The sequence below is a fragment of the Taudactylus pleione genome, unplaced genomic scaffold (genome assembly GCF_031769625.1).
Source record: "Taudactylus pleione unplaced genomic scaffold, aTauple2 ptg000136l, whole genome shotgun sequence".
In the NCBI taxonomy this organism is placed as follows: Eukaryota; Metazoa; Chordata; class Amphibia; order Anura; family Myobatrachidae; genus Taudactylus; species Taudactylus pleione.
In genome coordinates, this window is record NW_028284538.1 from 4,015,931 (window position 1) to 4,042,627 (window position 26,697).

At 42.8% G+C, this 26,697-nt stretch overlaps 1 protein-coding gene across 1 annotated transcript in view; it reads right to left on the bottom strand.

The window, feature by feature from the left end:
* Positions 1-374: 374 nt before the first annotated feature.
* The window catches only part of LOC148522926 (membrane-spanning 4-domains subfamily A member 4A-like), a 71,455-nt gene continuing 45,132 nt past the window's right edge, over positions 375-26,697 (bottom strand). The window contains exons 4-7 of the mRNA XM_088473565.1: positions 15,295-15,351; positions 6,787-6,903; positions 950-1,072; positions 375-820 (exon numbers count right to left, since the gene is read on the bottom strand). Of these exons, the coding sequence (XP_088329691.1) occupies positions 707-820; positions 950-1,072; positions 6,787-6,903; positions 15,295-15,351 (411 nt within the window). The 3' untranslated portion in view covers positions 375-706. The remainder of the gene's footprint in view (positions 821-949; positions 1,073-6,786; positions 6,904-15,294; positions 15,352-26,697) is intronic.

Consider the following 26,697-nt stretch of genomic DNA (forward strand, 5'->3'; position numbering starts at 1 on the left):
TGAATTCTAACTATATCAAGATACTACACATTCTGATTAATCTAAAATACAGTCAGGTAGCAACGCCCATTTTTGATGTGCGCTGAAGGGTGGGGGGGTCACAATTTTTCATCTTGCCCTGAGCGCCAAATACCCTCGTTACGCCTCTGCCCGGTGCTTGCAGATTCTCATGGGACCTGATGTGCAAAGATATATAAGGACACATCTGAATTTTCATCACAACCTCAGTCAACTGATTCAACAGTCACACTGCAGTTTATAGGAGCACAACACTTGCTAAGCATTTCACTACTCTCTATACTGTAGCTGCAAGATGACCTTTATTGTGTCTGCAATGGATATAAGTGTCTTTCTATTCAGCCAGAATCACTGATGCTTTTAATTGAAAAGTTGTTTCATACAGTGATATATTTGTGAAACAGGGTCATAATGAAATTCAAAATCAGAGGCCATGAAATTGTATTTCTGTTATAGCAATCACTTGTTATTTACGCACAGTAGAGACAGCAGATTTGGGGCTGAACCATTGTGCATGAGGATGCAGCCAATCAAAACACAAGGATCCAGTGACATCATGGAAGCACTTCATGACCAATATACAGGTGACTGGTTCATAGACAACTGCATTGTCCTAAATATTAGCTCAACCCACATGATAGCCACTGTGATAAACAAAATAACGTAATACAAATATGAAGTAAAGACATTAAATAGCATTGATGTTGCCATATCTGGTAGTATCTGTTGGTAGTAACTGAGATGTTGCTGGGACTGTGGAAGGATTTATGGCTGTCACTCCATCTTTCTGCATCACAAACACCTGCAGTACAGCAAAACATTCTTAGTGAGAATTCTCCTAGTGCTGAGTTATTACAACTTACAAATATGCTACAATGTTTATGCAGCTTAGCGTCACCTACAGTAGTGCTATAACTCATCTGTCTCTTACCTGGGTAACGTTAATTGGTACACGCTGTAGGGAACGACATCCAAAGACGGAGACAGCAATGGAGACAGAAAACACCAGCAGATTTATCACAATGAGGAAGCCAATAAGAACAGTTTCAGCGACCTGCCAACACAAAGTAAAATACTCAGCTGTGGAAGATGTGTTTGGCCCTGGTGGGACTCTTTCTTTTCAGATTTTGAAGAACAAATTTAGACATGTACATAAACATTTTTATAAGTATTAAAATTTGTAATTTCCATAGGAAGGAGCAGGGCTCCGACAACAAGCGCCATCTGAAGATGGTGTTTGATCTCTCATGCAAACTCCGAAAACTTCAAGTTCCTAAAATATACAGTAACTAGTATTTCTGCAGGTGTAGCGGACCATTAAGTAATGATGAATGGATTCCATTGTCCTACATCACCTCATCTGTCTTTAAAACACAATATTTATATAAGGATCTTATCTGCCCATTCCTGGATAAGCTATGGTCTTGGTCTGCAACTACAGTATCTGGCCCAGGAATATTTCAACTGTTACTACCAGGGAAGAAATTTCCATTCAACTAGTGTTAATTACCTCACTCTCCATGGCTGATAACCCCAATTCAGAACTATGGTGTGACATGTTTCGCCAATAACAGTAGCCTTTCACGGAATCACACTGTTCACTAGTACTTAGCTACCACCTGGACTTGATCTCAGCAGTGCATAGTTGTTATCGTCTAAGAGTGAGGATGAGTCTGAGTCTTGCACAGTCTATAATATGCATGAAACAAAGTGCAGTGTATGTCATAATTCTGACATTTACAGGACCAGCAATCACAATAAGCCATTAGATGCGGCAGTAGGGCCACCTGCCTGAGTTGAATGTTTTATTTCAGATGTGGCCACAATTCCAGAGCATTGGAGCAAGTCTGGGAGTCTGGGGGAGCAGCAAAAGAACCTAGCAACATCCCTGGACATACAGTATATGTACACATGGGTCTCATTATGCACTGGATACTGTATGTTATACAGTATTAATAATTAACCCTATAGATGGTCTATAGCAGTTAACTCCTAACAGTGCATGTTTTCCAGACCTCCTAGTTGGTGCACATGTGTATTCATTACCTACTGACATTTTAAAAGATTCACAGGGGGTGCTAGTTATTTAATTTGTGATATTGAGCTCTTTAAAACATACAGTTCTAATAAAACTGTATTATATACTATTACTATTGGGGTCATGGTCTGAGCTGGGGAGGGGGTTTCCAGGCAACCGTAAACCCCCACTGTGTTTGCCTATGGCTTTGGACCCTATACTTTAACAGAAAGTCTACTCTTCCTGATGTGGGAAAACTTGTGATATGGGGCTTGTATATACAGTAGATTCCTTGGATACCCAATGTCAAAAGCGCATTTTTAAGATTGTTCCACTCTCTTGACTGAAAATATGCCCCCCCCACTTTCTCATAGTTAAGGTTATACTCTTATTCCTACTGTATTCCTCTGAATTTTGATATTCAAGAGACTTCTCATCTCCAGTGATAACCATATATATTAAGTTGTAAATATTAGGTGTATGTTGACCTTATAAACCCCATTTACTGGGTCCAAATGTAATTCTTCAGTCCCTTCTCCCATAACTAATGGGTTCCCCCTAGTCTGTGAAAGTCTTGGTTTTATATTTTTATGTTTATTTGCTATTTGTATACTTGTAATTATGTGGATGCTTTGAAGTTCAAGGTTTTCGTACAACTTTATCTTTGTGCTCAGTGCTCCCTATTTACTACAGTCCGCATTTCAAATGTGGATTGTAGAGTGATAATTTTGCTTGAATTCCCATTGGGTATTTAGTAATTATCACGAGAATGCACTAACACTCTCAAGCAGGGACAGAACTTGAGAGAAACCTGTGTCCCTACGAATCCCCCCCGCAGAAAATACAGCGACAATGCATCCGCGCATGCGCTGACACCGGCTAGCATTACCCCCATGGTGACGAATAAAAAGCTTAATTATCCTAATTGACTTCACTTTGAAAACCTAAATTATTCTTGTGATAGAGCACTACGGGATTGAGTTAGGAGACCAGTGGATGGGATGCCGCCTGTCTAAATCCCAACATCGCAAGCCCGACACGGGAATAAAGATAGGCGTCAAAATACCAGCTAGCGGTGTCACTGCGTTGAGTCAGGGTCAGAAGTATGGGAGACAATGGAGGCGCCTGCCGCCGGGTGCCAGCACTGAAGGGACACCTCCTCCATCACACACAATATATTCACCTCACTTATGGCTGTAAATATGGGGGATAGGGGGGTACTAAATGATTACTTGCCTCCGGGTTTCTAGGATTCTGCATTGAGTGCATTCGTATCCTGTTCTGCTGTGCAAATGATGTTGGGATGTGAGTCTATAAAGTGTCAGGTTCCCGGCATCTACGGGTATAAGTGTAGGAAGCCGGCAGACGCAATGGCGACCGCCGGCTTCCAGATTACTTAATCCAGGCGAGGGTTAAATGAGAGGAGTCTAAATCTAGACGCCTATCATTTTACTGACACAGAGAGACCGTCGCCCGGCATCCCAATCGAAGGGATGCCGGTCACCGGGCGCGGACAGCCGCGGGGAGGGAGGGATAGGTTTAGGGCTCCCGGGGGGGATTTAAGGTTAGGCACCCCCCCGGGAGGTTAGGCTAAGGGGAGGGAGGGTTAGGGTAAGGTTGAAGTGTCCCCATAATGAGGGGATCGCTGAATGCGCAACATGACTGTATGGAATCGGAAGCAACAGTGTGTGGAGGCTGTGGGGGTCCCCAGCTGTGGATCATATCTAATGCAGCTGCAATTAAGTGCTGTGCTGGAGAAGATGTCCTACTGTAGTATGATGTCACCAACATGATTAATTAGTACCCAATACCAGAAGGGTTTCACATCCCACATGCCAATATCATCTGCAATATTGGAAAAGTCATCCAGTATCAATATGTGTGTGGCCATGAAAGGAGAGCAATGGCTGTGAAAATTTTAAATGAAAATGGTTGGATGAACATACAGTAGGGTGTGTCCATTAATGAGGTCTGCAGATTACAACTGCCTGCTTGTGTATGTGGTCAGGCAGCCATGTGATCTGGATACCTTGTCCAATCACCTTGCCCTCCCATAAGGGCCGGATTGAGGGCCACATGGGCCTGGAGCTGAAAATGATTAAGGGCCTATTTTGAAAAGCAGATGAGGTGTGACCAGTGATGTGTGGTGTGGCCAGAGCCACATGGGCATATACACCCGCTATAATCTCAACACCAATGTCTCCGTAAATATGTAAAAGAATAAAAATTCTATTTTGTGAGGTATCTAGAAATTACAATTTTACTACTTATGATTTATGGCTGACCTTGTGGACAGCAGATGGTCAGTCAACATCATGCTGTCATGATGATGGGCATATTTTTATTTGGAGGCCTGGAGCTGTAGCTCCATCCGCCCCATTGTTAATCTGGCCCTGCCTCCCATACTGTACCTGTGGCCACATTGGGCATTAATCCTGTAGCTCAATGCTTGGTCTGTGTTTGACTGACTCAAAGATATCCAATTTTGCATGAAATATCCATACAAATACATAAATCGAACTTTCAAGCTACATTTACATCTAAGGAGATGCAAAAGAGGAGTAGCTTGGCCTCTGTCTTGGATTTCTGTGTGTGATGTGCCTGATATTTTGTCTGATGCATTAACTACGTCTTAGCCAAGACTGATAGCTATAATATTCCAGTAATGGAGCTCTTTGGCTTACAAGACCTGTATCTGATTTTACATCTGCCCTTTATATGCATAGAAGCTAAGTATATTGGCTTTTAATAAATTTTTGATACCTTTATTATACATGTCTGACATTTTTAGTTACTATGCAACAAAGGGTGTGTGACAGTACTGGCCTCCCACACAAGTTAATTACTCTGGACTATTATATATTAAAGGCTATAATATATTTTATTATGCAGTCAGTCTGACTGGTCTGGGGGCATGAAAGGCCCACCAGGGGAAGGCAGACATTGGGGCTTATGTAATTGCCAGTGAGATTGAGGCGCAGGTATATTTTTAACTTTCAACTTTGCACTTTTTTGCCCCTAAAATTAAAGTGCTTTTTAGGGTGTTCTAAAGATTTTTTTTTTTTTTTTTTGCAACAGTTTACCTTTGGGGGACTGTTCCAAGGGTGCAGGGGGATTTCCCGAAGTTTGCACCCCAAAACCGCAATTCTGCACTTATTTCCGCCTGCTATTCATAGGCGAAACTTTTCCGCCGATTACATTGCATTGACTTTTCATTCCGGTGAAAAGTCTCCAGAATTGAATACAGCGGAAACTTTCAAAATTACGTCACCCGCAATACTTTTTTGCGGATTCTGACTTTGTCTGGAATTGAATACGGCCCTTAGAGAGTGTTGTTGGTATCATCTGTAATAGTCACGGTTGACATAATATTAATGGGCCTGATTCATAGATGGATATACAGTAATGGTGATATTTACAGTACACAGTTGAGCGATGTTTTGCATGCACAAAAAGTCTCAAAAGCCCTCACTGCCCACTTGCGAACCAATGTGAGTGATGCTCCTCGCAACTGGGTATGGAATCGCTAACACTTGAGCAGTGGTTTGTGATCCCAGGTCGTTTCAGTGTGGAGACTGGGAGTTGACCCAAAGTGATTGCAAAATGGGGTCTTTTCATGGGCATGTTAGTGGATGTCATGGATGGACAAGTTTGGGAATGCTTTTGCGTTCCCAATCACAAATACAATGCTACAGAGACCATGTAAAGTTGGATTAGAGGAGAGTAGCTAGAGTAAGCCCTAGACTACCACAAATGTTTATGGTGCATCTGAAAGTGAATGTCTCACCACTAGTACACTCCATTGCACCATCCCGCACAAAAGGCAGGCTGAGATTAGTATTTGCATATTCCCGCAACCACTATTGTGAAAGTGCCTGCACCCACACAGGGGCGTGTTGAGAGAGGAGGGGGCCCATGTGCAGTCTTCGTCCAGGGTCTCCTCCTCTCTCCGGTGGCCGGCAGTGCCCTGAGCGCAGCGCCGCAGTAGACTTTGGGTGTTAGTCTGCAGCTAGAGTCTAGTGCGTGCCGGGTCACGATTTCCCTACTGTGCATGCGCAAAACACTGCGAAAATGGCCACAGCGCCCATTTTCCAGGTGATTTTTACAGCGCTGATACCGCCGGCGTGGGACTCAGGAGAGGTAGGTATTAAAAATATGGATCCAGAGTGTGTGATGTGGCCCTCCTTGATTAGGGGCCCGTGTACACCACACACCCTGCTCCCATGATAGATATGCCCCTGCACTCATGGTTGCATTGGTAACCATCTCTGAATCAGGTCCAATAAAAAAAATGGCCTATGGTTAAATCAATGCTATAACACTGGCATTTGTACTGATGACGTTCATGTTTGTGGCTACAGTGGACATTGATTCTGTAGTGTAATATATGGTCTGTGTGTGAGTAACTCAAGAATGGAAAATTGTGTACAAAATATTTAAAATGCAGAACTCTATATACTTTAAAGCTATATTTATACATTACTATACGGTAGATTATGCACAATTCTCTTCCATTGAAAATGACTGTGATCTATTATATTTTCAAGCATTTAATATATCATTATACAAAGTAGCAAGACATTGGGATATATTTACTAAGCGATGCCAGTAGTCTGCGGGATGCATTTGCATTTAATGTTATTACCGTTTTAAATCCAGCATGCAACTGTCGGATTTGATAGCTCACCACTTAGTTTATTTATCCCATTTTCTCTTAGTTTACATTACATAAACACTTGAGTACAACTTACTTTGCAGGTGTTAGACCTATAATAATAACAATTAAATGCTAGCTCTAAGCTATTTAGGATCACTGCGATAATGCTGACAGCTATGCTGATGATGTTCATGGAGAGGGAGCCTTTCACCTGTACAGAGGAAAGGGGACAAAACAATCAATATAAGTCATACTGTACAATGTATCAAAATGTTGGGCATTCAGTAGGGGTGTAGTAGGTATCACCGCCGGACGCATGGCTGGCGTCTCAAGACCGAAAGCGGCAGCCCGGCAAGGGTGAAAATCCCAGTCGTCCCTAAGGTAAGTATCGCTAACCTAATTCTACCCCCTAACCCTAACCCTCCCTTGGGGGGGGGGGGGTTAGGGTTAGGCACCCCCTAAGGGAGGGTTAGGTTTAGGCACTTAGAGGGGGGATTAGGGTTAGGCACTGTGCCTAACCCTAATCCCCCCTCTAAGTGCCTAAACCTAACCCCCCCTTCCCTGCTGCCTAAACCTAAATCCCCCGGGGGAGTGCCTAATCCTAATCTCCCCCCGGGGATGCCTAACCCTGACCCCCCCATTCCCCAGGCCTAAACCTAAACCTCCCGGGGGGGTGCCTAACCCTAAATCCCCTCGGGAGCCCTAAACCTAACCCTCCCCCACCGCAGCTGTCCGCACCTGGCGCCTGGCTTACCTTCGTTCGGTATGCCGGGCGTCGGTCTTCCGGCGTATGATTAATGACAGGTGTCGAAAACTCGACACCTGTCATCATTAGTACCACGCCGGGATTAGAGAGTCTGGAAGCCAGTGGTCGGCATTTAGACCATCGGTTTCCAGACTGCATCCCTTTAGTAGGACAGACCTAGTGTTGTCCCATAGTCTCAGATATTCCACAATTGTTCATTGATTGTTAGGATGATGCAGTACATCTAGTAGTAAATTAAACTAGTGAAATTTAGGATAGCCAGCCAGGCAAAGGGCAGATGGCTCTGAGGGGCACACAGATGTGTTCACATACATTTATCCTCCGTTTGCTACAAGTTGCGTTACACATAATGTGTGAGGGACGTGCGACTTGGTAGTACCTAGCATCTTTTCGAGCAACTTTTTTCTTCAAATGCGTCTTATTTGCAATTCGATGCGAATAAGATGCACAGGCAGCTTCTGCTGATTACAATTTATTAAAATGCAGCATGAATATGTTCTGTGTGCGATTGCGGTTTTACAGTATCTGCATGCAAAATACTAGGTTACAGTATGGATGGCTGTGACACTGTAACATAGCATTTTGCATGCAGATACAGCCGCAGTCGCATACAGAATATAGGCATGCCGCCAGGGACTGACTGGGACTGGCAGTCCTCCTAATGTGCAGAAAAGGGGTGTGGCCTTGTTGCAAAAGGGGGCATGTCGTGAGTAAATACTATGATAATATATATATATATATATATATATATATAGTCAATAAATATTGGGTGACACAAATAGTATTAGTCCTGATAAATTCAGGACCACTGATGTGGGTTAGATTGACTGAAGTTAGCTGCACTTATCAAATAACGTTATCACTTGACTAGAATTAATCTCCTCTTTAGGGATAATTAATTATGAGTAAAATATATTACGATATATATCTCTAATATCTCTTTAGAATGAATTTTCAGCCACCACTGCCTAGTTATTGATATCATATTATATGAGCATATTTAGATTCCTATCCCAAACACCAGCTTTTTAGTCTTACACAAGCTGATTAGATTTGATCAACTGCAGTTACATCAATAGAGCTGCATCGTTCAGGAATGTGCTACAAATGTATCAGTGTACAGTATGGCTTCTGTTGTCAAACAAACTTCCAAGCCTTACCATTATAATGCCAAACACAGTGCATTACAATTCAGTACACACTGGACAGAGTGTGCTGCAAAGGACTTGACATACATTTCGCTGTTAGCTTACTCATAGGAACAACCCGACCCCTGGGTTGTGAAGAGACTATGGACCTCATTCAGAGTCAGTCGTAAGCGGCTGCTCGGTCGTACGCCTAACAACCTACGCCTGAAAAAGGAAGCAATCGCACGGCTGGTCGGTCGCAACCAAAGTGACGACCATACATGAACAATACACCTCCTCTAGCTAGCGAGTAATAGCAGCTAGCGATCGAGTCAATCGTTGTCAGTCGTATGTTAATTTTCTTCTGATGGTTGCGGCCGCTTGTGTTGTGTTGATGCCCACAAAAACAGAAATAAAAAACGCATAGAATAAGCCATCCCCATGAAATTTATTTATTCTTATTATTCGCTAATGCAAACGCAGCTGAATCAATTACAAGCCAATTAGCAGTGTTATTAACTTCATCAATCAATTATTAGCAGCTTGTATTGTGTGGTTCAAAATAGAAACATCAATCCTAACATCAATAACATTCGATAGTTTCGATTGTACTGTGTGGCTTGCAGGATCTACTACCCAACCTCAAGCTGTACGATCAGCCAGGCCTCGAACTTGCTCGCAGAGTGACGTTTTACTACTTCCGGCCTTCTATGTCGGCCGTAGCAGGTAATTTATCTACGCTCCTAAAACTCCCTCAAAACGCTGAGGCACGCCTGCATTTTCAGACCACCACCCCGTCAACACCCACAAACGGCCTTTCATGTCAATCAACTCCCGGAAGCCACTTCCTGCTCGTAAGCCGTACGATCTACAGCATTTTGGATCGCAAAGCCTCGTACGCACATGGGCGCAACTAACCGTACGCATGCGTGGTTTGGAAACATCGGATGCGTACGACTGAGCGGCCGCTTACGACCGACTCTGAATGAGGTCCTATATCCTGGTTGGGCTCCAATCAGTAGTAAGATTGGAATTTACTTCACAAAGTCTCTCTAGTCACTATTTAGAGAAGCATAATAAAAATTTGTCTTGTATATAAGAGTTATTGAACATATTGGCCCTAAAATCATGAGGGGAAATGGGTACAGGAGACTGTCTTGGGGGTCTATGTACTAATAATCACGGCACTGACGCGATTATTATGTATCCATCTCGCCGGGAATATTTACATTTTTAATGAAAATATCCTAGCTATGTACCAAGGAGAACTCGCAGGGACAACGGTTGCGGTAACCGCTGTCCACGCGAATTATATCCCCAGCATTTTGGAGAAGTCTTTCACAGTGTCAGCTTCTGGGGTCGGGGGCTGCGGGGGAGAGATCAAAAGATCTCTCTCCTGCCCCTGGAGACCCCATAGACAAACAGTAGTTTACACCATCTGAAGATGGTGTAAACTACTGATACTAAACTCTGAAAACCTTAGCTTTTTGGAGATTAGTACATAGGGGACAGATCGTAGTCCTCATTGATAATAAACTTTGCCGGAGTTTTCTGTAAAATCTCCTGCATTGTGCTGTTAGTACATAGGCACAATACATAAAATTATACAGAAACTACAGTTTCTGTATAATTTTTTGTAAAAATCAGCTTGATACATAGGCCCCTTAGGGCTCTATTTATTAACATTATTTTTACTAAAATAAAGTGAAAAAGGGTGTTTTCACACCCTTTTCACATTATTTTAGTTTCACCTAAAGTTACTGCAGGGCAATTGGAGTAGAATTTGTAAAATTCTACTCCAACCCCTAAGTATCACTTATTTTTAGTAATCAGATCGCATTTCCCATAATTGTAATGGGAAATGTGATCCGACCAAAGTTACTAAAAATAAATTGTAAAAAAATACCAGAGAAAGCCCTGTGATAATAACGCCTGAAGGTGGCGTTATCCAGGGTCTCCCCCGGTTACTGGACTCCTGCCCTGCTCTAACGGGGAGAGCAGAGCCCGAAGCTGGCCCCAGTGATCAGCTGTGTGGTCTAAACAGACCACACGCTGACAGTGTAAAAAAAAAATAAAAAAAAAATTAACTTACCTGACTCCAGGGACCGGCGGCCGGAGCTCCGGTGATGTCTCCCCTCCGGCCAGCTGGTCTCCCATGCTGCACTGCGGCCCGGTCATCAGGTGATCGGGTCCCAGTGTAGTATGGGATATCACCTGACCGGAGGACATGGAAAACATCACCGGAGCCCGGGTCATGCAGGTAAGTGTTATTAAGAGAGAGGGGGGGTCGCAGGGTGATCCGCGATCATGGTGGTGGGGCTTAACAACAGGGACAGGGCTCAGTGCCAGGGAGGGTAGCAGCGGCGGCCAGTTGGCGCATGCGCGGGGCACTAGTCACGCTATTTTTTTGCGAAAATACCGTTACTAGTGTGCGGATGGGATTCGCAGGGGCAGAGCTTTCTCGCAAGCTCTGTCCCTGCAAGGGATTTGTAGTAAATCCCTGTGATATTGCCTGAATTCGCAATTCAGGCAAATTCGCAATTCAGTCAGTAATATCACACTACAATCTGCATTACCAATGCGGATTGTAGTAAATAGAGCCCCTCAGAGACAGTTTTTTGGATACATAAGATGTCTAGAGAGACTTAATAAATATATTGAAATTGAAGCAGATTAAGAAGATTCTCTATATTTATATTATTCTGTATTCATAGACTTTTATATACATAGTTTATTTTCCTTGCATTCATGATTCTCTTCCCCGTTACATTGCCTCTTTGTTCTTCCTCATTCTCTTATATCCTATATTGAATAGATACTGATTATAGGATTCCTAAGAAATGAATTGATATAACTAAGGGCCTGATTCAGGGATTGACAGTCTGCTGCCATTTGGGGGCGACGACAGCCTCTGTTACCCGAAACAGAGGCGTGTCTCTGCCTTTGGGGGGGAGGGTAGACGCCAGGATCTCCGTTGGCTCACAAAGGATTTCCTGGCCCCTTCCTCAAAACTTCGATGGCCGGCTGCGTGACCCTATGGGTCACCTTAGCCGTCCGATGGTCCGCAGAGTATTCGATGCAGCGTTGGACAACGCAGCTCGGATACGTAATGCAGCAGGAGGCGTGATGCTTCCTGCTGCATTAGCATATCTGCACAGACGGAATAGCTAAGCTGCTTGCAAGCAGTTTAGCTATTCCGTCTGAAACTGAATGAGGCCCTAATTCTTTCTTCATTTCCTAGTATATATAATAAGTTATTTTTATTTAGTATGAACCCTATGAAATTAATGGAGATTATTTCTATTGGTTCATAACAGGAGTTTAGCATGTGTAATCAGAATGATTAGGCATTTGTATTTACTGTAGGGCAAGCATTAGAATTCTGGACCCAGACTGTAAGATCAATGGGATTTTGTGTCCCCAGCAGGGGCGTTTCTAGAGAGGAGGGGGCCCGTGTGCAGTCTCCGAAATGGGCCCCCTCCTCTCTGTCCGGTGGCCGACAGCGCACTGAGCCGTGCACAGCCAGCGTCTGAGTTATAGACTCTGGGCACTAGAGTGCACCCAGAGTCTATAGAGTATGCACAGGTCACCGGGAATATGGCCGCGGCGGCCATTTTCCAGTCGTTTTTAGAGCGCCGGACCCCCGCTCCAACGTGGGACTTCGGAGAGGTAAGTATGCTATGGGTGCAGGGCACCCCTGGACCCACTGGCCCGTGTGTCCCGCACTCCCTGCACCCATTATAGATACGCCCCTGGTTCCCAGACTGGATTCTTGTTCTGGAGACAGTGAGGGTACTGAATGCCGGAAACTGGGTGGTCTGTTGAAATTCCTATGCATGGGGTTTAATAGTAATCAGGCACTGATAGGCAGGGATGAGACATAGGACATAAGCAGGATTAAAGCTACTGGACTGGGACCAAGTCATGTTTGGTGTAAGCGAGGGGCGAACCTTGTGCTCTACCTCCGCTATATAGAAAATATAGTGTTTATATGGAGAGGTCGGAGAGAGTTCTAGTTCCTTCTTGGATTCACCAAGGAGGCTGCACAAGCTGATGCACATGCTGGAGTGGCACTTTAAGAGCAAGGGTGCAGCAGTTAGGCCAGGCAAGACACAAACAGCATGATGGTGAGTTGGTGCATTGTTCCAATACGACGATCACTAGAGGTGTTAGGAGACAAATTAAAGATTACAAGGGTCGATATGTGGACTTTTTTACAATTATGGAGTTGGGTAGGAAGGGTTTAGCAACAGCAAAAGCCTCCAGGGGGATTGGCGAGGAAGTGTACCGTTCCTATAATAATCGGTTGAGTGGCATGCTGGTCTTTGCCATTTGTTATCTTGAGACTAGGCCAGCAGAATATATGGACGTGTTCAGGTACAATCATCTTATTCATGGCATGCAGGTTAAGGCCCGCGGTGCCGTCTGGCGTTCCTACGATGAGGATTTTCGCAGGAAGCAATATTGGTAAACATGTTATGGCATTGGGTTTCAAGGATGTCGAGGTATGGCTCGATGTTACACAGCAGCGCAAAGTCCCAGGTGACGGCGTGCCAATATGTAAGGTGGCAGTGCCCGGCAAAGTGCAGCCCATTCCATTTGCGAAAGGAAAGTGCTTTTCTTTCAATAGTGGGCAGTGTGATAGGAAAGCAAAATGTAGTTTTCGCCACTCCTGTGCCAGCTGTAGTGGACAGAGTCGTAACCTGACTTTTTGGTGTCCTGTGCCAGAAAGAGCATTGGCAACCCCCTCCCCTATTTTTCAAATAGGGACATAAGACGCGCATCCAAAAAAGGTCCATAGCCTCATGGGGAAGGACCACGGAAGAGATAGGAGATGCTGGGGATAAAAGAAGAGGAAGCTACAAGTGAGAATGATAGTAAACAGAAAATTAACAAGCCCGAACTGCGCCCCCTGCTCTGCGGTGCCCTGTGCCATGGCACAGGACGCACCACCCTAGTTACGGCCATGGTGGTGGAAGCCACTCCGCCAAGGATTGTGCAAAGACAGCCAGGTCTTCAGGTATGCCCTGCAGTGATGCCCCAAAGTAGTTTTGTTCTAGCCCTTTCCCCGATTTGTTTGCCAGCGTTGTTTAGATGGTTGGTTTATTACCCGGATAGGGCCTCCGACAAATTTTTGTTTCATGGTTTTTTGTGCGGTTTTTGCATCCTGGTCGTCGGGCCAGTTTCAGCAGTAGCTTACCGCAATTTACAATCCGCCAGAATATTTCCCGAGGTGATTAGAGCTAAAGTGGCTGTAGAGCTGCGGTTTAGCCAGATGATCGGTCCGCTTCCCAAACCTCCCATGCCCAATTTGTGCATATCTCCACTAGGCGTAGTCTCCAAAAAGGTCCCGGCTAAGTTCAGGCTCATACAGCACTAGTCATATCCGGCTGGCAGGTCAGTTAATGATGCCATTTTACCTAACGTTTACAGTGTGAGTCATCAGTTTTTTGATGATGCGCTAGGTCTGGTTAGGTGTTTTGGGCAAGGGGCATTAATAACGATGGTTGATACTGAATCATCCTTTTGTTTGTTGCCCTTACACCCTGGACAGGACAACAGCCAGCCAGCCCTTATATGAACAACAGCCAACCCCTATGGACAACAACCAGCCAGCCCCTATGGAGTGGACAGGACAACAGTCAGCCAGCCCCTATACTGTATATGGACAACAGCCAGTCCCTACTGTATATGGACATAATCAGCCTGAGTGACAACAGTAGCCAGCCCCTATGCACAGCGTCAGCAACAGCACAGCACAGCGATCACATTTACACACAGCCCCCCACCTCTTCACTCTCCACAGATGGAATGAAAATGGCGGGATCGCGGGACCTTTTATACAATCCAAAACCCGAGAGAATCAGACAGCGGGATGATGACTTTTGTCTCGTTTTGAGATCCGAGTCAGATGGGAAAACCCGAGCCGGCTTGGATCTGCAAAATTCGGGTGGGTTCGGATCTCTGGAATTCGAACCCGCTCATCTATCATTTTTACATAAAATTATACAGAAATTGCAGTTTTTGCATAATTTTATGTACTAATAGCACAATGTAGATTTCACAGAAATTATTGTCAATGGGGACTACGATTTCACCCCTATGTACTAAACCAAAAAGCTAAGCTCTTCGGAGTTTAGCACCAGTAGTTCACACATTTTCAGATGGAGTAAACAACTGTTTGCCTATGGGGTTCCAGGGGCAGGAGAGAGAGCTTTTGACCCCTCCCCTGCAGCCCCCATCCAGTCCCGAAAGCTGACACTGTGGGCATGTGCAGTGTCAGCTTCCCTGGGGAAATCTTTCACTTCTATGAAAAAATTATCCTAAATGCTGGGGATATAACTCGTGGGGACAGTGGTTACCGCAACCGCAGTCCCTGCGAGTACCCCTTGGTACATAGCTGGGGTATTTTCATAAAAAAGGAAATATTCCTGGCGAGATGGATACATAATCGTGGCAGTGCCATGATTATTAGTCCATAGACCCTTAAATCACACAATTACTAATACTTAAAAAATACAAATAAAAATAATTTTGTTAGTAATTGTGTAAACATAAATGTAAATACAAATTTGCTCAAATAAAGTCTTAAACCAAATGAATTATACTTTAAAAAAAATGATTGAAGCGTTGTAGAAAAGTTGTATTAATTATATTAATAATAGCAGAAATGTTCACTTTCAACCAAATTTTTTATCAGATATCTCACCAGACAGATGTTGGGTTTATTCTGAGCTGCAATTGAGAGAGATCCAGCAATAATATACTGCAAGAACAAAATGAATATCATACATCACATACAATAATTACATTAACAGACATTTTTAAAAGCAGTTAACATTTTTATCTAAATAGCACTGTAACATACTGTACAGGTATCTGTAAACATCATAGAAAAACAAGGAATAATCAAGTTGGAGATAGTCAGTCTCCAAAGAACAATAGAAAATAATATAAGGTAACAACGCTTCTGAGGAACAGATGACTCTTGTGTAACACAGTTTGTTAAAATATATGTATATATATATAATATATATATATATATATATATATACACATATATATTAAAAAGATTCCATAAATGCAATAAAGAATACAAGACGTTTCTAGCAAACTTCAGATACAGGAATAAATACTTAATAACATCACCACTGATCAATCCACTGTAGATTTGGAGAGTGGGCTTAATAAAATACAGTCCTGTTCCTATATTAACCTTCAAAAGATGTAAGATAGCCTTTGTAAAGGATGTCCAGCAAGTAGTGGTTACACTGTAACTACCGCTTGTTTTGCATAGGGTCCTGTATATTAGCAGAGGGCATCACGCATGAAGAAATAAAGGATTCCTTGAAGCCAGCAAACCTTTAGCTGTGGACACCTCATAAAATGTCCAGATTCGCTAGAGAAAGGGAACAGGGTATCCCACTAAGAAATAAATATGAAAGTCTACAAAATTTAGGGTCACCAAGTATAATCTCACACACACCAAAATGGAGAAATGAAAGACAAAAGAAATTATAATAAGAATAAGTGGGACGACATGGAAGATACACATAGGAGATCACAAAATGAGAATCTTTTTTTAGAGGGCAATTACAGAAATCAAAACCATCCCAATCAGAACCAGCTAAGATCAAACTGGTCAGTAAAAAAATTAAGAGATTGAGAACCAGAGAAAGGGAAGAAAATCCTCAAAAAAGTGTCCGATTCAATTAAAAGGTAAAGGAGTTTTTAATCTGTCTTCAAGGAGTTTAAGTGAGGAAGAGAGTAGATTTTTGGGGAGGGGCTTAAATTTTGCTCCATCATGTAAGCCAAATCTTTTTGACCTTTTTATAGATCTTAATAGATTTGTTCGTATTCTAAGTAGGAAGCGATATTTTGCCTTAAAATCTATCATCCTGGACAAAACAGATGATGAGGCATTGTCCATACTGAACTCTTTAGCCATGGAGTCTAGAGAGGAAAATACAACAGAATTGATCTATGACATGAAAGGAATGGAAAGTTAAATCTGACTTTTACCCATTACAATATAGAGGACCTTTCATTGAAAGTTTCTACAAAAGCACCATGGAAGAGTTCAGGAAAATAAGTGACACAGCTGAGAAAAACACACTGCAGAGTAATCTGGACAAAGGGAAAAGAACAGCCCTCCAGAATCTGTCTAATGATCTGAATATCACGATTAAACAAGCAAATAAGGGGGGGGGGCGGTCGTGATTCTGAATATCACTGATTATTTAAAGGAGACATACAGACAATTGGACAACGCAACATTCTATAAGAAATTGTCTGAGAATACAACCAATAGATTTCAAACTGAACTTAGACAGCATCTGGATACTGCGTTGGCAGTGGGCGTGATATCCAGGGAGACTTTTCAATTTTTATTTTCTTTACACCCAGTCTTTCCCACATTTTATTATTTACCGAAGATACATAAATCTTTAATTTATCCACCAGGGAGACCTATTATTTCGGGAGTGGGCTCTATGACAAATAATCTCTCATTCTTTGTTGATAGTTTCCTGCAGAAATATGTGGTAAATCTTAAATCGTATATTAGGAATACGACACATTTTTTAAAATTAATAGAGAATATAAAATGGAAACCAAGTTATCGATTCATAACATGCGACGTAGAATCACTATACTCGAATATTGATCACGAGATAGTATTACAAGCGATAAATTTCATTCTTCGGCACAATTATTTTGTTTTCAATTCACAATTTATTCTACAGACACGAGGGACTGCCATGGGGACCAGATTCACCCCAGCTATGTGATCCTTTTTATGGGCAGGTATGAGGAATTGCATGTGTGGGGAAGCGGGCTGGGGGCGGGTCTGGTCCTCTATGGCAGATATATTGATGATTTGTGTTTTATTTGGGACACTAAGAGTAATTGCATTGAATTTAGAGAGTTTGAATCACAATTCTTTTTGGCATAAGACTCACCAGCACTGTTCATTCTAATGAGATTAATTTCCTGGATATCGTGCTCACTGTCAAGGATGGAGCACTATATAAAAAAGGTCGATCAGAATAGATATATTAACTATGAAAGTAGCCATCATAAACAGTGGAAAGATAATATACTGGAAGGACAATTCCTGAAGCTTAAAAGGAATTGTTCTACTATAGAGGCTTACTCTAGACAAGCAATGCATTTATATCAATCATTTCTAGTACAGGTATTTCCTATGAATGTATTAGATAAAGCCTAGAGGAAGTTAGAGATATAAACAGAACATCTTTATTAACCGATAAAACCATAAAAAAAACCTGTTAGTCAGGATAGCTCCACGGTTTTTAATTTCAATACAGAAGCTTACAAGATCAAGAAAATCATCATAAATAATTTCTCCTTGTTAAAACTAGACAAAGTTTTAAACAATATGACAAGGTAGTGAATAGAGAAGCCGATAATTTGAAACTTAAGCTAGCCTCTAGTCTTTTTAAGCCCAAAGATAATAAGAAAAAGGAGAAAGGAAGCTCTTGGATACCCCAAAAACCGAAAGGTTTCCACAGATGTGGAAAAATGATTGTGACACCTGTAAACACACTAACAGAAAAACGACAGAGTTCGAATCTAAAGTATCCTCTGAAAAATGTCAGATCAACTCCTTTATAAACTGCAGTTCCACATTTGTTATCTACACTCTACAATGTGGATGTGGTAATGCAGTATATTGGTCGAACCACAAGAACCCTGCATGTAAGATATATGGATCATCAACGGAATATTAGAAAAAAGGTGATGAATCTATATAAGCATATTTCAGAGTGTTCAATGGGGAATTTAGAATTGATCAATATTAAAGCAATCGAACAAATCAAAACCACAGTTAGGGGAGGGGATCGTTTTGCAAGACTATGCAAGAGGGAAGCATATTGGATTTTTAGATTACATACTTTAGTACCTTTGGGTTTAAATGACACCATTGAATTTAATGTGATATAACTTCCCCCCCACCTTGTTTTTCCTCATATGAGCATGTGATGACATATACATATATATATATATATATATTCTGTTATAGATTTTTTTCCCCTCCTTCTTCTTTTCCCTCCCCCTCTTCCTTTTCCTATCTATTTAGATATAATTAATTGGATACACCTTCTTATGTAACCTCTTACAAATATTTATCTAAATTTGGAAGAGATAGTATAAACAAACTATCACTATGTAGATTAATGGTAGTAGCTCGGATTTATATATATATATATATATAATCCAAACAGTGATCGGCACTCTCCGTGATTTGATAACAGCTTACCGGGTGCCCTCCGTATGTAATTAGAATAAACCCAGGAATCGGCAGCACTCACGGTTTTTAAATAATGAGGACAACAGTCCAGTCTGATTCAACGTTTCGAAACGTTGAATCAGACTGGACTGTTGTCCTCATTATTTAAAAACCGTGAGTGCCGCCGATTCTTGGGTTTATTATATATATATATATATATATATATATATATATAGCAGCATAGTCCAGATAAGGACAAATCCAGCACACCATTTAAAAATATATTTAATGAAAAAAGCACCATCAGGGGTAAAAAAACAGCCATAGCACAATGAAAATACTTAGCACATTATGTCCAATACAGGTAGCCTCCAAAGGGCTCGGGGAGCCATGCTCATAACCAGATAAGTCCCGACAGCAGCCATTTCGTACCTCCTTCATCAGGGGAATGTACTGGATTTGTCCTTATCTGGACTATGCTGCTATCAATAGATGTTATCCGAGCACCTTGAATTGGGATATCTCAAGTGATGTGTGCGTCCTATATTTCTTTTTGCTATATATATATATATATATATATGCATATGTATGTGCTTATGTAAATATGTTCTTAAAAAGACGTTCACGTATCACCAATGGCAACATAGGAATGACAACTTTTTTAATATATATAGATATTTCACTTGTGACATATATATATATATATATATATATAAATTATCTGTGTATAAGATAGTTATTTATAAGGTAGTATTATTGATCCCCATAGTTTTTTAGAAAAATATAATTGATAGATTAATTACTTAAGGACCACAGTCTTAAATTGTGCTTTTAAAAATACGTGCAGAGATTCAAGTATTAAGCATTCTATTAAGATGTATTCCAATGAACCATTAAAACCCATGATAAAATCCTATACCTATACGAAGAAAGTATAGAGGATGCATAAATGATAAAAATAGTGTTGAACTACAATAAAATTGCTGCCGGAGAAATGTGCCCTTTTAACCCTCCCAAAATGGCCACCGGAACGATCTATTCTAAATGAGGTCACCAAAGGAGGAGGAACAACACGATGACTGTCGGAATGGCCTGCACTAGATCGAGGCTTGGAAGCAATATAAAACGGCTACCCGAAAGCATAAATACAAGCCAGCAAAAAGGAGTCTCAGGGGGACTCAGTTTTAGGTCTGAGGAAGTCGCTGACACCGATTGGAGGTGGAGAAACATGTTACCATAACCCCATAACCTGATCACTTTCCTTCACATGGTATAGCCGCTGAACATCGATCCAGCGTCTGAGAGGAGAAGCAGTATCATCGTCCTCTGGTCAATTCCACTACCAGGCAATATGAATAGGGGGGACTGGCAGCACATCTGACCTATTTCTGTATACCAGCTGATCGGGACTATGTCTAATATATGATTTGAGAAAATCTTAGTTTAATATAAAATTCTGAATGGTTGCTGGACTATCTGTGCTATAACCAATCCAGCAAACAGAAGGACATTTTTGTGACAGGATCTATCCGCCTGAAGGAACACCAGCTATATTAAAAGGGAATTCCCAATACAAAGTATCCAGGTGATGTGAGTGACTACATTTTTTATGCACATTTTATAAATACAGCTTATAAAGAGATACTAATCTCAATAACTCTGCTCATCTAATACGGCATATATAATTAAGCTGGATGAAAGGAGCATACTAACACCATCTATACTAAATCTGAAAGAGACGTATTAGATTCTCATGTCATGTACAATATTTCTTTAATATTTGTTCTTTGTTGTTGGTAATTTCATTTGTGACCATTCATTATCTTTTGTTGGTTACTTGGTTTTATGGGAATACAGGTACCTATTGGGTTAGGGAATATATACCAATGTGATCATTAGGAATACATTAGGTCAAATTATATTTCTCTTAATTTGTTTTTAATTATTGAAGTATAATATAATTATTTGTGTACGTGTACATTTTAATAAACGGATTAATTGTCATTCCTGTTAGCTGTACAGCGCTCTCTTCATATTTTGTAGGTTCTAGACTTCAATATTGATTTATTTTTGACTGAAGGTTGACAATTCCTTTTTGAGTGCAGCAGTACAGATAATTTTTTGTCACTGGGGAGACCAGCGCCCAATCTTCTCTTTGTATTTACTTGTAGGTAGATGACAAGTGCACTTGTAATTAGTAGTATAGATAGTCCGAAGGGTCTAGTTCTGGTTGTAAATAGTTATTTCAATGTCCCAGTCAGTATCAGGATTAAAGGGTGCAGTACACCTAAAGCGTATCACTGTGTTACCCAAAACTTTGTCAAAGGTGATTTGAAGTGTTCCAGGGCTAGATATTTATACCCTGATCAATATGGCTGCTAATTAGCACACCTGAGAAAAAAATGAATTCTCACCATTCTATAGTGCTTAATTATACATATAAACATTCATATAGGAGGCAAATCTATCTTATTAGTTCTAACTTCTAATATAACCAAAGGAAACATATTTCATATATGCACAAATATTTATTATTACCCATTGAAATGGTAATTCCACGATCTCCCCAGTCATGTGATGTAAACAAAGACACTACATGACCGCTGTAAATAGACTGAATAACCATTGCTCTGTTGTTATAAAAAATCAATGTGTCAGTCCATTAATTTTATAGTTCTTAAGTTTAATCTTACTTGTTTCTAAGAAGTGGAGTACACGTCAAGTGCTCCTTCCTATCTCGCAGCTGCATGCTCCTGACAGCGGGCCAGCGTGTCTCTTAGATACATGTGACCAGCGTCAGTGTCCGGGTAATGCGAAGCATAATCCCCTGGGAGAACCTATCATTACAGCATTCCTCCCGGTCACATGGGTACAGCAACCGAGAGGATTGGTTAGTGTAATAACAGTCTAGTATCATGGTAACAATATTTGTAATTTAGATTCCATTCATAAAAACATAGGAAACTTTTCTGTATAAGATGACTTCTTCATACACAGAGATGCATAGTATTACCTATATATATATATATATATATTAGGGGTGAGCGGGTTCGGATTTCTGAAATCCGAACCCCCCCGAGCCCCCCCGATCCGAGTCCGATCCGAGTCAGGCTCGACTTTTCCCGCCTGACTCGGATCTGAAATCGAGGCAAAACGTCATCATCCCGCCTTCCGAGTCTCGCGGGTTTTGGATCCTATATAAGGTACCCGCGTCGGCGCCATTTTCTCACTCGGCTGTGGACAGTGAAGAGGGAGGGTGGGAGTTAGGGCTGTGTAGTGTAGTGTAGTGTAGTGTAGTGTAGTGCTGCTGTTGTCCACTACTTCAAAGTCCATAGGGGCTGGCTGTGTTGTGCTGTGCTGCTGTTGTTAATAGGGGCTGTGTCCACTACTTCAAAGTCCATAGGGGCTGGCTTGACTGTGTTGTGCAGTCAGTTCTCCATAGGGGCTGTGTCCACTCCAAAGTCCTGTGCAGTGTCCCAGTCCTAAAGGAGTGCTGTAGTGTTGTCCAGGGGGTGCTCTGTCCATCAGGGGTGCTCCCCCCAAGTGCTAAAAAAATAATATATTTTCTGTGTTTGTGAATTGTGTGCGCAGTAGCCGCACGTGCATCAACAAAGTAGTGCCAAGCGTGCGCCTGTGTCATAAGTAAAGGGCCGGCTGGCTTGACCGTTAAAGGGTGCTGTAACCCCCAAAGTACACTCCAGTCCAAACCAAAAAAAAAATTATTTTCTGTGTTTGTGAATTGTGTGCGCAGTAGCCGCACGTGCATCAACAAAGTAGTGCCAAGCGTGCGCCTGTGTCATAAGTAAAGGGCCGGCTGGCTTGACCGTTAAGGGTGCTGTAACCCCCGAAAGTACACTCCAGTCCAAACCAAAAAAAAATTATTTTCTGTGTTTGTGAATTGTGTGCGCAGTAGCCGCACGTGCATCAACAAAGTAGTGCCAAGCGTGCGCCTGTGTCATAAGTAAAGGGCCGGCTGGCTTGACCGTTAAGGGTGCTGTAACCCCCGAAAGTACACTCCAGTCCAAACCAAAAAAAAAATTATTTTCTGTGTTTGTGAATTGTATGCGCAGTAGCCGCACGTGCATCAACAAAGTAGTGCCAAGCGTGCACCTGTGTCATAAGTAAAGGGCCGGCTGGCTTGACCGTTAAGGGTGCTGTAACCCCCGAAAGTACACTCCAGTCCAAACCAAAAAAAAATTTATTTTCTGTGTTTGTGAATTGTGTGCGCAGTAGCCGCACGTGCATCAACAAAGTAGTGCCAAGCGTGCGCCTGTGTCATAAGTAAAGGGCCGGCTGGCTTGACCGTTAAAGGGTGCTGTAACCCCCAAAGTACACTCCAGTCCAAACCCCCAAAAAAATTATTTTCTGTGTTTGTGAATTGTGTGCGCAGTAGCCGCACGTGCATCAACAAAGTAGTGCCAAGCGTGCGCCTGTGTCATAAGTAAAGGGCCGGCTGGCTTGACCGTTAAAGGGTGCTGTAACCCCCGAAAGTACACTCCAGTCCAAACCAAAAAAAAATTATTTTCTGTGTTTGTGAATTGTGTGCGCAGTAGCCGCACGTGCATCAAGAAAAAGTAGTGCCAAGCGTGCACCTGTGTCATAAGTAAAGGGCCGGCTGGCTTGACCGTTAAGGGTGCTGTAACCCCCGAAAGTACACTCCAGTCCAAACCAAAAAAAAAATTATTTTCTGTGTTTGTGAATTGTGTGCGCAGTAGCCGCACGTGCATCAACAAAGTAGTGCCAAGCGTGCGCCTGTGTCATAAGTAAAGGGCCGGCTGGCTTGACCGTTAAAGGGTGCTGTAACCCCCGAAAGTACACTCCAGTCCAAACCAAAAAAAAATTATTTTCTGTGTTTGTGAATTGTGTGCGCAGTAGCCGCACGTGCATCAACAAAGTAGTGCCAAGCGTGCGCCTGTGTCATAAGTAAAGGGCCGGCTGGCTTGACCGTTAAGGGTGCTGTAACCCCCGAAAGTACACTCCAGTCCAAACCAAAAAAAAAATTATTTTCTGTGTTTGTGAATTGTGTGCGCAGTAGCCGCACGTGCATCAACAAAGTAGTGCCAAGCGTGCGCCTGTGTCATAAGTAAAGGGCCGGCTGGCTTGACCGTTAAAGGGTGCTGTAACCCCCAAAGTACACTCCAGTCCAAACCAAAAAAAAATTATTTTCTGTGTTTGTGAATTGTGTGCGCAGTAGCCGCACGTGCATCAACAAAGTAGTGCCAAGCGTGCGCCTGTGTCATAAGTAAAGGGCCGGCTGGCTTGACCGTTAAAGGGTGCTGTAACCCCCGAAGTACACTCCAGTCCAAACCAAAAAAAAATTATTTTCTGTGTTTGTGAATTGTGTGCGCAGTAGCCGCACGTGCATCAACAAAGTAGTGCCAAGCGTGCGCCTGTGTCATAAGTAAAGGGCCGGCTGGCTTGACCGTTAAGGGTGCTGTAACCCCCGAAAGTACACTCCAGTCCAAACCAAAAAAAAAATTATTTTCTGTGTTTGTGAATTGTGTGCGCAGTAGCCGCACGTGCATCAACAAAGTAGTGCCAAGCGTGCGCCTGTGTCATAAGTAAAGGGCCGGCTGGCTTGACCGTTAAAGGGTGCTGTAACCCCCGAAAGTACACTCCAGTCCAAACCAAAAAAAAATTATTTTCTGTGTTTGTGAATTGTGTGCGCAGTAGCCGCACGTGCATCAACAAAGTAGTGCCAAGCGTGCGCCTGTGTCATAAGTAAAGGGCCGGCTGGCTTGACCGTTAAAGGGTGCTGTAACCCACAAAGTACACTCCAGTCCAAACCAAAAAAAAAATTATTTTCTGTGTTTAGCCGCACGTATATATCAAATCGATATAACATAAATGGAGGACCAAACTTTCTCCGATAAAAATAAAATAGAGAAAGATCAAGAACCACTTCCTCCTAGTGCTGAAGCTGCTGCCACTAGTCATGACATAGACGATAACATGCCATCAACGTCGTCTGCCAAGGCCGATGCCCAATGTCATAGTAGAGGGCACATACAATCCCAAATGGCAAAGTTCAGGAAAATGACCTTGAAAAAGACATTTAAATCAGCTGAAGAGAAACGTAAACTTGCCAATATGCCATTTACGACACGGAGTGGCAAGGAACGGCTAAGGTCGATCCCTAGTATGTTCATGACTAGTGGTTCAGCTTCACATGACGATGGAAGCCCTCCTCCCACTAAAAAAATCAAAAGAGTTAAGCTGGCAAAAGCACAGCGAAGAACTGTGCTTTCTAAGAAGATATCACAAATCCCCAAGGAGAGTCCAAGTGTGGTGGTGGTTGCGATGCCTGACCTTCCCAGCACTGGACGGGAAGAGGTGGCTCTTTCCACCATTTGCACGCCCCCTGCAAGTGCTGAAAGGAGCACCCACAGTCCACTTGCTGATATGCAAATTGAAGATGTCACTGTTGAAGTACAACAGGATGAGGATACTGGTGTAGCTGGCGCTGAGGAGGAAGTTGGCGAGGAGGATTCTGATGGTGATGTGGTTTGTTTAAATCAGGCTCCGGGGGAGACAGTTGTTGTCCGTGGGATGAAAAAGCCCATCACGGTCATGCCTGGGCAGAAGACCAAACATTCCACCTCTTTGGTCTGGCAATATTTCTATCCAAATCCGGACAACAACTGTCTTGCCATATGTACCATATGTAAAGGTGAAATAAGTAGGGGTAGGGACGTCAACCACCTAGGAACATCCTCCCTTATGCGGCACCTGCAGCGCGTTCATAAAAAGTTACTGTCAAGTTCAGAAACTTTGGCTAAGACCGTAAGCAGTCCAGGGACACCTAAATCCCGTTGTCCTGTTGTATCCAAGCGCCTGCAAACCACACCGTCAACTCCCTCCTCGTCAATTTCCTCCTTAGTTAGGATCGGAAGTAGTCCTGCAGGCCATGTCACTGGCATGACTGACTCTCCTATCCGGGATTCCTCCGGAGGATCCTGCATTGCTACGCCTACTGCTGCCGCTGCTGCTGTTGCTGCTGCTGGGAGTCGTTCATCATCCCAGAGAGGAAGTAGGAACACCACTACTTTTACTAAACAATTGACCCTCCAACAGTCCTTAGCGAGGAGGATGAAGTACGACAGCAGTCATCCTGAAGCAAAACGTATAACTGAGGCCTTGACTGCTATGTTGGTGTTAGACGTGAGTCCGGTATCCGCCATTAGTGCAGTGGGATTTAGACAATTGATGGAGGTAGTGTGTCCCCGGTTCCAAATCCCGTCTAGATTCCACTTCACTAGGCAGGCGATACCGAGACTGTACAGAAACGTCAGAAAAAGTGTCCTCAGTGTCCTGAAAAATGCCGTTGTACACAATGTCCACTTAACCACGGACATGTGGACAAGTGGAACAGGGCAGACTAAGGATTATATGACTGTGACAGCCCACTGGGTAGATGTATCACCTTACGCAGCAACAGCAGCAGCGTCACCAGTAGCAGCATCTCAGAAATGCCAGCTCGTTACAAGGCAGGCTACGCTGTGTATCACCGGTTTCAGTAAGAGGCACACCGCCGACAACCTCTTAGAGAAACTGAGGGAAATCATCGCCCAGTGGCTTACCCCACTTAGACTCTCCTGGGGATTTGTGATATCTGACAACGCCACCAATATTGTGCGGGCATTACATCTGGGCAAATTCCAGCACGTCCCATGTTTTGCTCACACAATAAACTTGGTGGTGCAGAATTTTCTGAAAAGCGACAGGGGCGTGCAGGAGACGCTTTGGGTGGCCCGAAAAATTTCTGGCCACTTTCGCCATTCAGCGACTGCGTGCCGAAGACTGGAGCGCCAGCAAACACTCTTGAACCTGCCCCGCCATCACCTGAAGCAAGAGGTTGTG